Source organism: Pan troglodytes, chromosome 3, assembly GCF_028858775.2.
Source record: "Pan troglodytes isolate AG18354 chromosome 3, NHGRI_mPanTro3-v2.0_pri, whole genome shotgun sequence".
Lineage (NCBI taxonomy): Eukaryota > Metazoa > Chordata > Mammalia > Primates > Hominidae > Pan > Pan troglodytes.
Window position 1 is genome coordinate 155,016,013 of NC_072401.2, and position 17,448 is coordinate 155,033,460.

General features: G+C 44.9%; 2 protein-coding genes across 17 annotated transcripts in view; one reads left to right on the forward strand and one right to left on the reverse strand.

The window, feature by feature from the left end:
* Positions 1-17,448, forward strand: part of TRIM2 (tripartite motif containing 2) — a 187,545-nt gene that overhangs the window by 83,260 nt on the left and 86,837 nt on the right. The window lies entirely within an intron of this gene.
* Positions 6,030-14,489, reverse strand: LOC129143783 (uncharacterized). 2 transcript variants are annotated; one of them, XR_008547636.2, is made up of 4 exons: positions 14,388-14,489; positions 13,583-13,787; positions 11,978-12,212; positions 9,662-10,311 (listed from the first exon to the last, which is right to left on the reverse strand). XR_008547636.2 is itself a non-coding variant. In XM_063809112.1 (3 exons), the coding sequence occupies exon 3, from the start codon at positions 9,597-9,599 to the stop codon at positions 9,339-9,341; it is 261 nt and encodes an 86-aa protein (XP_063665182.1). In that variant the 5' UTR covers positions 9,600-12,212; positions 13,583-13,787; positions 14,388-14,489; the 3' UTR covers positions 6,030-9,338. The 2 variants fall into 2 exon arrangements, 1 of the variants encoding a protein (XP_063665182.1); XM_063809112.1 differs by having other exon boundaries at positions 6,030-12,212.

Consider the following 17,448-nt stretch of genomic DNA (forward strand, 5'->3'; position numbering starts at 1 on the left):
ACTCTGAGAAGCAAATTTCTGAAGCACTCAAAGTCAGTTTGTGCCTCTGTAAAATGGGAAAAGCTGTGGCTGCTTCATAGAGTTAAGATAATTTTTTTTTTTTTTTGAGACAAGGTCTTGCTCTGTTGCCCAGGTTGGAGTGCAGTGGCATGATCACGGCTCACTACAGCCTTGACCTCCCGAGCTCAAGGAATTCTCCTGCCTCAGCCTCCCAAGTAGCTGGGACTACAGGCAGGCACAACCATGCCTGCCTAATTTTTTGTATTTTTCATAGAGATGAGGTTTCACCATGTTGCCCAGGCTGGTCTCGAACTCCTCAACTTAAGTGATCCACCTGCCTCAGCCTCCCAAAGTGCTGGGATTACAGGTGTGAGCCATGGTGCCCCGCCAAGTTAAGAGAATTAAATGAATTCTTGTGTGTATAGAATAGTACCCAGCACATACAGAGTAGTTAATAAATGGCTGTGATTCTTTTTCATTTTTAAAGAAGGCTCAATTCACCTCTTTCTAGAGCTTCTTACAGACCTGAATGTGTCAGGTTGTTGAAGAGCTTTGCAGTTTTGCACCAGCTATTCCTTCTGGTCAGATTACCTTTTCCACACTTCTTCCTTTGACCAAGCCCTACTCCTCCCTCAAGGCTCAACCCAAGTGTCACCTCCTCCGGGACCCTGCCAACATCCTGTGCTCACCTCCATCAGAATTCTTGACCACCTAAACTATGATACCTTCTTTCCCCCTAGATTCTAAGTCTCCTGAGGGCTCCATGTGACATACAGTTTGTCACTGTATCCAAAGCTCCCTCAGTACATGTAGGTACTTGACATATAGTCATGCAGGTACTTGACATATTGATGAAATAATGCATGCATGAATGAGTGAATGAGCAAATGGTTGTGATAACTTCCTTACTGGTGACCCTGCTTTCTCACTTTCAGGAAATTTATCCTATTAATTGCAGCCAGATTAGTCTTCTTAAAGCAGAGTTTTGTCACTTGCCTGTGCTTCTCAGAATGCTCTGATGAGTGTACTCTGCTAACATTGGCAGTTAGTGATATGGTTTGGCTGTGTCCCCCCACAAATCTCATCTTCAATTGTATTAGGTTTGTACAGAAGTAATTGCAGTTTTTGCCACTGGAGGTAATGGTGGAAACCGCAATTACTTTTGCACCAACCTAATAGTTCCCATAATCCCCATGTGTCGTGGGAGGGATCTGCTGGGGATCAAATCATGGGGACAGTTTCCCCCATGCTGTACTCATGATTGTGACAGAGTTCTCTTGAGATCTGATGGTTTTATAAGCATCTCGCATTTCTCCTGCTTGCACTCATTCTCCCTCCTGCCACCCTGTGAAGAGGTGCCTTCTGCCATGATTGTAAGTTTACTGAGGACTTCCCAGTCCTGCAGAACTGTGAGTCAATTAAACCTTTTTTTTCTTTATAAATTACCCAGTGTCGGGTATTTCTTCATAGCAGCATGGGAATGCATGGATACAGTTAAGGCCATCCCCAACATGGCTTCTATTGCATGTTCTAGCCTTTTCTTCTACTTATCCTCATCTTGTACCTCATACCATGGAAAACTAGGCTCCTTACTCCCTCACTGTGCCCCATACCTCATTTCCTTGTATGCCTATTCATGCTGGCTCTTTCTGTTTAGCCCCACAAACCCACTAAAGCCCTCTCAAATGCTACCACATGACAATTCTAGAACCTTTAGTGATCTACTTTTTTTAAACAAACAGTAGTAGTTGTCCTCAATTCTGCTTTGCATCCCACAGCAACCCACTATGGACTTTTCTTGTGGAGAAGATTGTCCTTTATATAGCAGTTTCTTTACATACTTGTTTTTTTATGGCAAGTTCTTTGAGTCTGAGGATTGTGTCTTTTTCTTTTCTTTTCTTTTCTTTTTCCTTTCTTTTCTTTTCTCTTGAGACAGAGTCTCACTCTTGTCACCTTGGCTGGAGTGCAGTGGTACAATCACAACTCACTGCAGCCTCGACCTCCTGGGTTCAAGAGATCCTCCCAACTCAGCCTCCTCAGTAGCTAGGACTATAGGTGTGTACCACCATACCTGGCTAATTTTTAAATTTTTGGTAGAGATGGGGGTCTCACTATGTTGCCTAGGCCTGGTCTCAAACTCCTAGGCTTAAGCAATCCTCCTGCCTGGGCCTCCCAAAGTGCTCATGTAATATGCATGAGCCACCTCGCACAGCCAGAGGATTATGTCTTAAACATCTTTGTAAACTTACAGTATCAAGAACATTACATTGCTTGTCTTTTCTCATAAGTGTTTGAGGAAACAAATAGAATTGAAAATCAGCTAGATTTGGTTGTGCTTTCTGCTTGCTAATTTAACTTTTGGGGGTTGGGGTGTGGGAAATTAAGGTTTAACTTGTCTTTTGACTCTGAAATATATTTCTTCTACATGCAATTGGAGCTGGAGTTGCTACATTTAGCAATTAGGCATGTAAACATTAGTACCATATTATAACCACATTGTTGTAGGCATTTTTGATTAATTGATTATTAATATTAATTTTAGTACTAATATACCTTTAATGCTATTGTTTATGGCTCTTAGTTACTTAGGAGTGTGCATACTAATAAAAAAAGGGTCAAGAGGCCAGGAGCAGTGGCTCATGCCTATAATCCCAGCACTTTGGGAGGCTGAGGTGGGTGGATCACGAGGTCAGGAGTTTGAGACCAGCCTGACCAACATAGTGAAACCCTGTCTCTACTGAAAATACAAAAAATTAGCCGAGGGTGGTGGCAGGCACCTGTAATCCCAACTACTCAGGAGGCTGAGGCAGGAGAATCACTTGAACTCAGGAGGCGGAAGTTGCAGTGAGCTGAGATTGCGCCATTGCATTTCAGCCCAGGCGACAGACAGTGCGAGACTCCGACTCAAAAAAAAAAAAGAGTCAAAATATATGAAATGTGAAAATGTAAATACATAAACACATTTATGAGTGGTAGTTGTATACACACATACTTTCTACTTTATCAAAGTCAGGACATCTATGAATGGTTATACAAATGGTTATACAAATATTATACAAATATTACAACTTAATTGTATCTTTTTTTCAAAAAAACAGAAGGTCCATTGGTAATATGCTCTCCAGCTCCCTCCCTCTGTGACTTACACCTTCGCTAGTCATTCGAAAGCTTCTGTGGGAGTGTGTGGTAAGTGACCTGCCATTGTGGGGAGTGGCAGTGGCATGACCTCAGGAGCCAGTTCTGAGTCCAGGTGAACCAAAGCTCAGTTTCTTTCATCTTTGAACCTGAACCTCTTACCTCCAAGAAAAAGGGCCCAGGAAGTTGGGCCTTCTTGTTTATTTGTCCTTCTGCCCCTCTCCCTATCTAACCCCTGGGTAAGGGTGAGCCTGAAGGTGATGGTGACAGTGGCTTGTGTGTGTGTCAGTCCACCCTCCAAGCAATGCTTAGAAACCAGTCCATAAGCCAATTAACACATCATTTTTAGGGCAGATTTGCAAGTTCTCAGTTGTTTACATGTTTCATTAAGTACTAACCTCCAAATTGATAAAGCATGACACATGACATCACACATTTCACAATTTGTACCCAAGCAAAGTTCATGGAGGTAAAGGTAATGAATTAGCAGTTGTGAAAAATCACACATTCCTTTACTGGAGACAGGAGAGACATGTAGAATATATTGGCAATGACCAAAAATTGACTTCTAAGTACTTTTGAGGTTGGCCCTGGGAAGCATCGTATGAATCTCTGGCAAGGAAAGAAAGGACTGGACTCCAGGGAGAGGAAAAGCATGTATAAAGGTATAACGGTTTAAGAAAAAGAGAGAACTGGAATAACCCAGGATTCTCTGGAGGCATAGAATCAGTGCATTTTAAGTCTTTTAAAGAAGACTTGTTGGAAGGCAACAAGCCTGGAGCCAAGAAATGTAGCAATTCCAGCTCCAGTCGCATGCACTAGACCTGCTGTGCTTAAATGTCCTGTGATTGGGTCATGGAATTGCAGCATGTCCAGCACTTGAAGAGGTTTGGATGCTTTAAGTCACTGCAAGAGGCCAGGAGATGGGGTCACAGAGACAGAAGAGACAGACTGTCTTGTACAGAAACCTAAGGGTTCTCTATTATGGACTGAATGTTCATGAATCCCCCCAAAATCATATGTTGAAGGCTTAACCCCACTGTGATGGTATTTGGAGATGGAGCCTTTGGAAGGTGATTAGGGTTAGATAAGATCATGAGAGGTGGCTGAGGCCTTGTTGACAGGATTAGTGCTCAGTCTCCTTAGTTAGAAAATAACTCTGGCGGCCGGGCGTGGTGGCTCACGCCTGTAATCCCAGCACTTTGGGAGGCCGAGGTGGGTGGATCACGAGGTCAGATGATCGAGACCATCCTGGCTAACACAGCGAAACCCCATCTCTACTAAAAATACAAAAAATTAGCCAGGCGTGGTAGCGGGCACCTGTAGTCCCAGCTACTCGGGAGGCTGAGGCAGGAGAATGGCGTGAACGCGGGTGGCAGAGCTTGCAGTGAGCCGAGATCGTGCCACTGCACTCCAGCCTAGGAGACACAGCGTGACTCCATCTCAAAAAAAAAAAAAAAAAAAAAAAAAAGAACTCTGGCTCTGATAGAATTGTTTTGGAGATTTTATCATAAAGATAGTGTGCTCTCTCTCTCTCTCTCTCTGCCTTTCTGTTATTTTCTTTCTATTCCTTTCTAACTAAGAGAGAAAGTTATCCTCTATTTGTAAGTGTTAAAGAATGCAATCACCATGATACTGCTTCACATCCCCTTTAGTGTAAAAGTGCCTTGTGTCTAGTAAGCAGTTGCATCATCATTGCATGAAAGTGGAATAAATGAATGAATACATGAATGTTAGAAGTAAGTGGCCTGCACCAGGTTTTCTTCTCGTTCTGTCTTCTCTCTTGCCTTTCTTGTTCTCCTTTCTCTTCAACACATAACATCTTTTATTAGGTATATACATGTCTCCTTTGTTCGTCTTTGCCTTAATAAGAAACAACATTTTCGAGCAATATGAAATGTCTATGCATGACAGCATCCTAACTTTCTTTCTTTTTTTTTTTTTTTTGTAAGATGGAGTCTTGCTCTGTCACCCAGGCTGGAGTGCAGTGGCGTTATCTGCAACCTCCGCCTCCTGGGAGGCAGGCTCAAGCAATTCTCCTGTCTCAGCCTCCCGAGTAGTTGGGACTGAATCCACGCGCCACATGCCCAGCTAATTTTTCTATTTTTAGTAGAGAGGGGGTTTCACCATGTTGCCCAGGCTGGTCTCGTACTCCTGGGCTCAAACAATCCACCCGTCTCAGCCTCCCAAAATGCTGGGATTACAGGCATAAGCCACCACGCCTGGCCAGCATCCTAACTTTCTGCAGCAGTAAGTAGGATCCCTAATAAAGGCTGAATATCATACTCATACCCACAATTCCTTACTTGGTTTAAATACAAAAGATTATCGCTGCCAAACTGTGCATAAGAATTGGTAGACTATGTTTGAAAATGTTTTCCTTTAATAATATTGCAAATACCTGAAGCCAGGCAATAAAAGTAAGACACAATATCTTATTTGGTAGTGTTTTCTTTTCAATATTGTTTTCAGACTCCCAGTTGGAAGGAAGAGGTTTTGTATCATAGTTTATACTACATATTTGCATAAACAGTAAATATTTTTCTCCTACTTAAAACAAAAATCAAATAATGTTTAGTAATTAGACTACCTTCAGCCACTGTGAAAGGACTTAGTTTAGGGTAAATGATGTCTTTTCCTACACTGCTTCTATTATCAGTAGAAGGTTACTACCTATGCTTCTAGGGCTCTCCAGATTTTAACAGCTCATGAATTCAGAATACATGAAAAAGCAAGAGCGAACTACAGAATATTTAAACAGTTGTTTTAATTTTATTACTTCCAGTATTTGCATGTATCCAATAACCATATAACCATGTAAATATATTATAAAGCATACCTCAATGACTGGAGGAGAATATTTTCAGTAAGTATATTAAAATCATTTCCCTGGCCAGGCGTGGTGGCTCACGCCTGTAATCCCAGCACTTTGGGAGGCCGAAGCAGGCGGATCACAAGGTCTGGAGTTTGAGACCAGCCTGATCAACATGGTGAAACCTTGTCTCTACTAAAAATACAAAAATTAGCTGGGCGTGGTGACGCACAGCTGTAATCCCAGCTACTCCGGAGGCTGAGGCAGGAGAATCGCTTGAACCTGGGAGGCGGAGGTTGCAGTGAGCCGAGATTGCGCCACTGCACTCCAGCCTGAGTGACAGAGCGAGACTCCCTCTCAGAAAAACAAACAAACAAAAAAACCTTTTCCTGTAGAGTGTGTCACTCTTAAGTAGGTTAAGATGATCTTGCTTACACCATTTTCCTAACAGATCCCTTCTACAAGAGCTCAAAGGGATCTTTAGCAGATGTCCGATCATAACAAGTAGTTCTGAGGTGTTTCACAGGAGTACCTGGTCTAGGAGGCTGTGTTCTCCAGAGCAGCATTGATCACACAGCTCTGGCTAATGTCTAGGCAGGCTGGACACCCAGTCCTTCCTCATCGCACATTGTTGGAAGCCATGTGCCAAGACTGCATTTGTGCTGCACCATCGTTGGGGGATGGTCCTGCCCCCTCCCCGATGGAGGTCACAGGTTTGTGGGCGAGACACCTCTAACTAAACAAACAAATATTCCTTTACGAACTGTGACAACTGCCATGAAGGATTCAAATGGGGCAGAGTGATACATAACAAAGGGGCACACCCACTTAAGTCAGGAGGGTTAGGAAGGCCTCAGAGAGGAGGCAGCATTTGAGCATGTGAGCAGAGAACCCAGGAGCAGAGAACCCAGGGAGCAGGAGCAACAGCAGGGCTAGGAGGAGCGGGAACCTTGCATTAAGAGCGCCTCGTTGCTCATGAAGATCCATTCATTTAGCCATGAACTAAAACAAGGCGGCCTCCTTTTCTGAACTTATCGCAGAATTTCGACCTGAGGAAACGGGTGCACAGATTCTTGAAAAGCCAGAAACAGTACAGAGAGAATGGAGGAGAGGCCACACATATGCCGGATAAAGGTCCCAGGATGCTGCTAGGAGAGCACTGGCCATTAGAGTAAACAGAAAAATAGAAATGAAACCTGTTTTTATAATGAATAACTTTTATAGTCTAAGTTTAAATGAAGATTGGGTTTTCCCATTTCTGGGGGCAAACAAACATGTGTTAATAGCTAATTAAAAATAGAATGGGAATTCTACTGGGGCCCATTATGGAACAGGGGGCAGGCAAGGTGCTGGAACATGCTAGCCATCTGATGCCAACCACGTGGGTCCTTTGAATAAATCTGTGTGCTTTTATCACTTCACCCTGCTCACCAATTTGACCGGATTAAAAGGCTTCATAACAGTCTGCACAACTGCTAATGATGTAACTCCGCTCTTACATGTTTATTTTAGTGTTGGATTTTTATTGTCAAGGTCACTCCGAGGATATGTGGATTCTTAACTACACAAAGTTGGTACTTAGCCTTGGTCTATTTTGTCTTGTATCTTTTTTTTTTTTCTTTCCTATTCCCAGGAGTCTGCCTTCTCTGTGAATCCCCCTCTAACAGGATGTCGTGGTTTATTTATTCCCTGCCCTTTGCCATGTGGATGGGCGGATTTTTAACCTTTTAGTACCATAATCCTTTGTGGTAGGTTCCTGTTTCTCTGCTATCTTGGGAACTCCTGCTGTTCGACCTTGGTGTTTGCATATTTATAAACTCTTAACCATTAACTCTTCAAGCAGACCAGCTGCAGCATGAGAGCTATTTGCTATTCCTCAGCATGGTTTTCTAGTCTCACTTAGCAAGACCTTTGCTTGTTGTATTTCCATTTGTGTCTGTTGTGGAACAGGCTCGACAGAACTACTGAAATTGTAAAGAAACTCAGGCAGCCTGCACAGACCTCCAGCTCCCTGGGTCTGCCTGTAAAGAGAGGACGCTGGGGCAGATGGAGAGCAGCAGGCACTCGGAGTCAGGCCTGAGATCTGCGAATGGCTTTGTCACTTGCAGGTTGTAAGGCATGGTGGGGGCTGGGATCAAATCACCTCCCCAGCTCTCTGTTTCTTTGTCTATACAATGGTGATCAAACTGGATATCTCCACTGAGCACCAGGTGTCCTGAAGAGATGGGCGGGGGTGGAGGCAGCATGAGTGGGAGGTGAGCATGTTGGCAGGGGCCCCAGGGCCCGGGCAGCTCTCTAGAGAAAGGATTTCATGGCTTTAAAACCACAGGACTCTGTCACCTCCAAGGTCCTTTCCAACTTCAAACACACCTCTGATTCTATGAAAGGATGACAGTCTTCTGCCTTCCTGCTTCATTACTGGTGGAGAGGCCCTGCCAAGGCAAGGAGGGAAGTGGACTAGGAGGTAGGCCTGAGGCTAGGGTGGAGCCCCCAAGCTTCCTATCAGTACCACCAAACTGAACTGAAGCCCCCCACACAATTGGAAAGTGATAGAGAAGGTGATGGAGTTTATGCCCTTGATTCAGGTTGTTGGGTTTAAAACTGAAGATCCATATGAAGGGGTGACTCTTTTCGTTGAGAGAGTACCAGTGCTGTGCCATGTGGCAGGGCAAAGACAAAGAGCAGTGCCAGGTTCCTTGACTGTGGGCTTTGCTTCTTCATGGCTAGGGATGGGGAGCACTGGATGCAGTTACATCCTTGCTAGATCCCAGATCCTCACTTTTTGCTTTTGACAGAAGTCTAAGGTAATAGACTTGCTTTCTTTCTTCAGCAGATAGTAGTTAAAACCAAGTGGCAACCTGATAGGCAGCCAGCTGGTTATCTATGACTCAAACTATTAAGGATGGAGACATCTGTACCTGGGCCATGTTCTTCCCAGAGGAGAGTCCTTACTAAGTCAGAGGGTGTTATTGTGACATCTGACCTTGAGGACAGTTCAACATGTCAATCAGGCTAGATAAGCAAATTCTTTATCTAGTAAAAATGGCTAGGCATGGATAATATGTGGTTTCTTATTCTCCTTCCTCCTCCCCCTCCTTTTTTTTTTCCCCCCCCCTTGAGACAGGATCTCTCATTCTATTGCCCAGACTGAAGAGAGAGCAGTGGCACAATCACTGCTTGCTGCAGCCTCAACCTCCCAGGCTCAAGTGACCCTCCTGCCTCAGCCTCCCAAGTAGCTGGGACCACAGGCATGCGCCATCACTTCCTGCTAATTTCTAAATTTTTTTGTAGAAATGGGGTCTCCCTATGTTGCCCAGGCTAGTCTGGAAATCCTAGCTTCAAGCAATACTCTTGCCTCAGCCTCCCAAAGTGCTGGGATTACACACATGAGCTACTTTGCCGCTGCCATCTTCTTCTTCTTCTTCTCCTTTTCCTTCTCCTTCCTCTTCTCCTCCTTCTTCTCCTTCTTCTTCTCCTTCCTCTTCTTCCTTCTTCCTTCTTCCTTCTTCTTCTTCTTCTTCTTCTTCTTCTTCTTCTTCCTCTTCCTCTTCCTCTCCTTCTCCTTCTCCTTCTCCTTCTCCTTCTCCTTCTCCTTCTCCTTCTCCTTCTCCTTCTCCTTCTCCTTCTCCTTCTCCTTCTTCTTCTTCTTCATTTTTTAATTAGAGAGGAGGCCTCACTATGTTGCCCGAGCTGATCTTGAACTCCTGGGCTCAAGCAATCCTCCTGCCTCAGTCTCCAAAGTAGCTGAGATTACTGGTGTGTACCACTGCACCTAGCAACACATAGTTTTTTGAAGATGTACAAGAAAAAATTTGATTCTTGGAATGGATTTATAAGAAAGCTTTGCATTTCCTCTGGGTTGAGGGAAACAACTTTATTAATTGCAGTGTCTTTGGAACAGGTACATATTTTAATATTATTAGAGAAAGAATTTCTGGCCTGCAAATAATTGGATATGAACTAGAGAATAAATATCTTCCTACATTGCAGGAGAAAGTAAAACATAACATCCTGTTTCTATCCACAGATACTTAAGAGGGAAAGGGAGAAGGAAAGGAAAGAATGGAATTGGGAATTACATGGCGTAACTTGGGATACCTGTTTTACAGCTAAATCATTTGTGATCTGATTTTCATGTTGGTGGGACTTGGCCTGTTTCTGGCAGGTTCCTCCTGCCTTCCCTCATTTTCCCCAGCTTTCTTCATTCATCACAGGTTCTTTTTTCTACCATCTTCTGTGGGTAAAATCTAGGGGGCTTGTGACCCTCTGAGATGGTTCTTGCTGCACGTGTCTGTGCACAGCACTGAGAAGCAAAGTACACACACAGTCAGTTCTTGCACCTGTCAGGAGCAGCTTGCCTCCACCTACAAAACACAGGGTGATCATGCGTCTAAGGAACTGATTATCTTTTCCATTTCTTATCTTCTGCACAAGCCAATGGTAAGTTCTGTTTACTTACTTATCTTGGCTTATGCACAAGCAAACTGTAGGTATTGTTTTTCATTTACGAGGTTTTTGCTATCCTTGGGTTGGTTTATAATGTTGTTAGTCAGACCAGGTTGTGTCTTAATGTCCAGACAGTGAGTTAGGGTATTACAGACCCACCAACTGGATTTTCCTCTGAAGCAAAATCTACGAAAGGTGTGTCAGCCATTTTGTTAGGCTTGAGCAGGGGCGGGCAAACTATGGCCTGTGAGCCAAATCTGGCCCACGGCCTGTTTTTGTACAACCAGTGAGCTAATGATGGTTTTTACATGTTTAAATAATTTGGAAAAAACCAACAGAAAAATAATATTCTGTGACATGAGAAAATTATTTCAAGTTTCAGTGTTTATAAATATAATTTTATTGAACACAGTTATAATCATCCTTTACCAACTGTTATTTATTTGTTTATATACTTATTTATTTTGAGACAGGGTCTGTCTTTGTTGCTCAGGATGGCAGTGCATGGTGCAATCACAGCTCACTGCAACCTCTCCTCCCGGGTTCAAGCGATCCTCCCACCTCAGCCTCCGAAGTATTTGGGACTACAGGTGTGCACCACCATGCATGGCTAGTTTCTTTGTATTTTTTGTAGAGACAGGGTTTTGCCATGTTGCCCAGGCTGGTCTCAATTTTCTGAGCTCAAGCAATCTGCCTGCCTCAGCCTCTGAAAGTGCTGGGATTACAGGCATGAGACACCACACCCAGCCCCTTTACCTACTGTTAATGGCTGCTCTAACACTACAATAAAATTGGGCAGTTGCAACGGATACTGTATTGACTCACAAGTCAATAAAGTGTTTGCTATACTGGCCCTTTACAGAAAAGGTTTGCTGACCTCTTTGCTTGTATAATTAAACAGCAACAATAGTTCACATATTTTGAGTTTTCCTATGTGCCAGGCAATGTGCTAAGCATCTTTTGGGCATTGTTTAATCCTCATAACAACCCTATAAAAAGTATCTCTTTTAAAAAGTAAAAAGTATCTCTTTTACTTTTTACAGATGAAGAAAAGGAGGGTAAGAGAGGTGGTGTAATTTGGCCAAAATCACACTGTTGGGCAGTATCAGAGCTGGGATTTGTACCCACATTTGTCTGATTCCAGAGCCTGGATTCTTATCCACCACAGAACACCAACATGCCTGTATTTCCTAGGTGGGTCTGAAGTAGAGGCCACAGATAAAAATTGTTAATTGTCTGAAGCTTAATTAACTTCTATTTCAAGTAATTTAATTTAGTTTATTATTTGAGATTTAGTATCTGTCTCTGTTATGAGAATGTGTACATTCCTTAAGGATAGTGACTATCTGTGGCTCCTAACACAGTGCCTAGCACACAGCAGAAGCTAAGTTAAAAATCTGTTGAATGAAGTGGATAGGGAGTAGGAAAGAGGGTGGGAGAAAGGGGGAGGAAGAATGGAGGATGAGAGACATTATCAAGGAAGAGTCAGGGTGCCTAGCATTGGCCCTAAGGTCATGGATGGCTCTGCTTGGCACTGGGCTCACCCTGACCAAGGGCTCACAACACCCTCGGGTCAGGCCTCACCTGACCGTGCACACATTCCATCTGCTGCTGCTTGACTTCTGTTCTTCCGCCCTTGCTCTTCCCCTCTGCCTCTGGTGGCCTTGTGGCTTCCTGGCACTGGTCCAGATGCAATGCCAACCTTGAGAGGCGCATCAATGTTTGTTTAGAGTGCATTCATTTGGAGGAGGATGTGGAAGTGAGGCCTCCCGTTCTCATGTCCAGAGACGATGACTTACATCAAAGGGCAAAACTGACGCTGGAAGGGGACCAAAAGGAATCATTTCTCTTCTGATCTTTTTAAGAAGGCTGCTGGCTCTAAGGGAGAGATGCTGGCCACTGAGGACTCATTTCCACAGGCTGCTGACCAGCACAAAAGTCCAGGTTTCTTTCTCATGAGAACCAGTGGCAGGTAGGCATGAACAGACTCTCTTCCTTCCTGGGACTGGCCTGGGACTAGAGTTAGTGTGAGACCTCAGCAAGAGTAACAAAGTAGCACTGCAGCCTCTCAGCTGTGTCAAAACCAGCAGGGAGACACCAGTGCTAAGTGGGTGAGGATGCAGAGGGAGGCTGTGTCCAGCCTGGTGTGATAAAAGTGTCTAGGCACCAGGCGCGGTCACTCACGCCTGTAGTCCCAGCACTTCGGGAGGCCGAGGCAGGCAGATCATTTAAGGTCAGGAGTTTGAGATCAGCCTGGCCAACATGCCAAAACCCCGTCTCTACTAAAAATACAAAAAAATTAGCTGGACATAGTGGCACATGCCTGTAATCCCAGCTACTCAGGAGGCTGAGGCAGGAGAATTGCTTGCACCCAGGAGGCTGAGGTTGCTGTGAGCTGAGATAGCGCCACCACACTCCAGCCTGGGAAACAGAGTGAGACTCTGTCTCAAAAAAAAAACAAAACAAAACTGTATAGGCATATCTCTTCTGATTTTGCATGATTCTGCTCGCTATCATTTATTGATGTATTTTATTTGGCTTATGAAAAGGTGATGAAGTGTAGTGTTTTATTAAACTATTCATATGTCCAAAAAAACCCCACAAATGCTTACTGAATCCTTAAATGAGCCCAGCTCCAGGAGTAAAAAAAGTGAATTATCAGTCATTTCTAAAGGAACTCATAAATCTAGTAGTGGCCATAATAATGATAGTAATAATTTATGTTCTGACTGCTTATGATGCATCAGGCATTGGATCATGTGTTTTTTTTTGTTTTTTTTTTTGAGATGGAGTCTCGCTCTGTCCCCCAGGCTGGAGTGCGGTGACACAGTCTCTGCTCACTGGCGCGTCCGCCTCCGGGATTCAAGCGATTCTTGTGCTTCAGCCTCCTGAATAGCTGGGATTACAGGCGCCTGCCACCATGCCCGGCTAATTTTTGTACTTTTAATAGAGACAGGGTTTCACCATGTTGGCCAGGCTAGTCTTGAACTCCTCAGCTCAGGTGATCCACGTGTCTCAGCCTCCCAAAGTGCTGAGATTACAGGCGTGAGCCACCGCACCCGGCCTAGATCAGGTTCTTTACATAGACTAAACAAAACATTTCCTTCTCCTAACAACGCTATGTAGTCAGTACCCTTGTCATCCCCCGTACACTTGAGGTAATTGAGGAATACAGGTTAAATTACTTACCCAGGGTTATACAACTTGTAAGTGGCAGAGCCAGGATCCAAACCCATTCTTGGCTCTAGAGCCCATCCTCTTCTCCACTACCGCACCTGAGACTTACTGTGTGTTAGGCATGGGGCTGACAGTGACACACTGGATCATTTAATCATCACAATGGCATCAGGAGGTAGCATTTTACAAACGAGCTAACAGACAGGCAAGGAGCAACCTGCAGATAAAGCAAATCCAGATATGTCTCCAGAGCCCGTGCCTTAATCGCAGATGCATTCTGACTTTCATCATAGGATTCTAATCGTGGATGAAAGTGACCCTGAGTTGTAGTGCCAGGCAGGTTGCTTAGGAAAAGACTCTTCTGGTAACATGTTGGAGGGGCAGCCTTCTGAGGATGGTGTCAGATTCCCCTGTCCTCTGATTAGCTCCCTCTGCCAAGGTGCCCAGGCTCCTACTTCAGTGTCACCTCCAGGTTTCAAAGCATGGAAACCCAAGCATGTTACTCGGAGAAAGTCCCACCCCCAGCATGGGCGCATCGGCTCAGAACCCTCCAGGGTAAGCAGGCAAAGAGCTGTCGACCCCGGACAAGGGAAAAGGCCACAGTCGGGAGAACTCCTGTTGCTGGAGGGCCAGGCGGGGGCGATCCCCAGGGCTCCCAGCTTTTAATGCTGTCACCGCGGGCCTTACTCCCTCTTCTTCCCCACATCACCACCACTTGAATCAGTTCTTTTACAAAGTGGTTCTATTTCCTGGTGAGACAAAAAGGTTAGAAAAGGAAACCTAGAGGGGGTGGGGGAAAGACAGAGGTTCGGAATACCGGCGCGCAATCGCCATCTGGGTGGAGGGGACCCGCCTTCTTTTCTTCCGCCTGAGCGCAGCTCGGCTCCCGCCTCGGGGCGGGGCCTGTTGCTATGGAGCCCGGGCCCCGGCAGAGCCTGCGGGGTGAAAGCCCCTAGGGCTCCGCCTGGCCTGCGTGGCCGGGGCTGTCTGAGATTTCCCCAGGTCGGTGGTTAGGACCGCAGGATGGAATCGTAGAGGTCGGGTGATTTGGTCAGTAGAGAGGAACATTTGTGAGGTTCTCTCTGAATTACATGTTGGTCTAAAAGTAATCCACTATCTGGGACCGAGAGGAAAGAATGTGTGGAAGAGGCAGGCATTATTAGCAGCGCGCCCGCCTCGGCCACCTCCCTGCTCCCGCCTCGGCCACCTCCCTCCTCCCGCCCCGGCCCTGGGGGCCCTCTGTTCAGCCTCCACCAGCTCAGTCGCCCACGGAGACTCCCGAACTCTTAAATCCCAGCCCTGTAGTCAAAACCACTGCATTAATTAAACAAGGTAAACTGGTGAGGCAAGCAGGAACTTGACACCGCCTTGAATTTAATTGTTAAAATGAGAAGTGTGGTAATGGAGCTCTGCTTAAGAGAAAAACAATACTTGATACCGATGTGCACATCGATGTGGACACGGATGCAATCAGGAACCCATAGTTAGCACCGGGAGATTACATTCCGGGTATACTCAAGATAGATAGAGTCAACTTTGAATTCTCCAGGCCAAACAATGGGCGAAACAAAAGAGCTTTGTGTTTGCATGCTTTTGCTTTTTGTTACAGTCAGAGCAGGACAAAGAATAATGAAGGAGTAGACATGTTATTACTTGGGCATTTAATAATCAGTGCATGGCAGAGTCTTGTGTTTTGCTTGTCTTTTTTTTTTTTCTTTTCTTTTTTAAAGACAGGGCCTCACTCTGTCACCCAGACTGGAGTACAGAGGCCCCATCTCAGCTCACTACAACCTCGGCCTCTTGGGTTCAAGTGATTCTCCTGCCTCAGCCTCCCAAGTAGGTGGGACTACAGGCACGCGCCACCATGCCTGGCTAATTTATGTATTTTTAGTAGTGACGGGGTTTTGCCATGTTGACCAGGCTGGTCTCGAGCGCCTGACCTCAAGGGATCTGCCCACCTTGGCCTCCAAAAGTGCTGGGATTACAGGCGTGAGCCACCACACCAGGCCTACTTCAGTCTTTTCTACAAAACTACAGAACTCCCTATCAAGAATAATGCTAGAGAAGGAATATTAATGGGATGGTTTGTTAGTACCTAGAAAAAAAAGCATCCTGAGTTCCATAAGAATAAATGATACCAGACCAACCAAAATTCCTCCTTGGATAGGGTTGCTGGGCATGAATTTATGTCCAATATGAGTCAATATGAGAAAAGTGCCAGGACCTCAGAGGTAATTAATAGAAGGATAGAGCCTGGAGCAAGCAAAGTGATGGTCTTGCTCTGCTCTGTGCTGGGCAGATCCCGCCCGGATATGTCTTCAGTTTGGGGCAGCTCCCTGTGGGAAACATACTGGGCAGGGAGTCAGGGGTGCTTGACCTGGGTCACCTTTACTGCAAATACAGCCCGGCTGCAAAGGGCTATCCTGATCCTTGAGACTCTGAGCTGAAGGCAGATAACTCAGTCCCCAGGAGTGATTTTGAGAGGTTCTGTTCGTGTCATTTATTTTTTTGTCACCAGTGCCTTGTATACCACCTGGCACACAATCACTTGTGCAATGTATAACATTAAAGGGTCATCTGAAGGCCAGGCCAGTTCTGGTGTGAATTTTTGGGTTGGAACTGGGTCAGCTGGTTCCCAATTAATCTACTCCTATCCACATAACCCCAATAGGTTAAGGCCAACTTGCACCTTTTCTCTTTTAAGGATGCTTAAGAGAAAGTCCTTTCTGCTTCATTCACCATTACTTCCTGACAGTCCTGTTTGTCCTTAAAACCTCCCCCACAGCCACTAATGAATGATCCCAACCCCTAAACATAGGAGGCCTCACCAGGGCTACCGCCAGTAGAGAGGAAGGGGCTCGGCCTCTTGGGGTCCAAACCAAACCACTCAATCAAACTGACTACAGAGAGTCTGGACTGTCCAGAAGGAGCTTGGCTTTGAGGGCCACACCTGGAGTGCTGAACTGTGAGATCCATCATAACAATACTTCCTCTCCAGTTGCTCATGACTGAACTGAAGGCTGGAAATAATTACTTCTTACCATCTTCTTTCATAAAACCATTGGGCAATACTTTTCATAAAGTTTTTATGTTTGTTTTTCTTTATATCTTTAAAATTTTTTTCTACTTGACATGTTAATGAGGTACAGTGTGATGTTTCAATATGGATGCACATTGTGTAATAATTAAATCAGGGTACTTAGCATATGCATCACCTCATACCTTTATTATTTCTTTGTAGTGAGAACATTCAAAATTCTCTCTTCTAGCTATTTTGAAATATACAGGCCAGGTGCAGTGGCTCATGCCTGTAATTTCAACACTTTGGGAAGCTGAGATGGGCATATCACTTGAGCCCAGGAGTTCTAGACCAGCCTGGGCAGCATGGCAAAACCCTGTCTCCATAAAAAAATACAAAAAATTAACTGAGCATGGTGGTACACGCCTGTAGTCCCAGCTACTGGGGAGACTAAGGTGGGAGGATTGCTTGAGCCCAGGAGGTCGAGCAGCAGTCACGCCACTGCACTCCAGCTTGGGCGACAGGGTGACACCCTGTCTCAAAAAATACAAGTTAAAAAATGAAATCTACGATACATTATTGTTAACTGTAGTCACTCTACTGTACAATAGAACACCAGAACTTATTCCTTCTATCTAACTGTAGCTTTATATCTGTTGACTAATCTCTCCCTATCTGCCTCCTCCAACCCCAATAAAGCTTGTTGAAATCAGAGACACAGAAAATGAAATGATTGCATTAGGCAGCGTTTATAAGCTCCTGATTTGTTTGACTCTTCTAGTTGGTTATATCTATCTCACACTGAAACACATCACCTCTCTACTTAGCTGGCTTTGTTCTACTCTGGAGTTGCCTGATT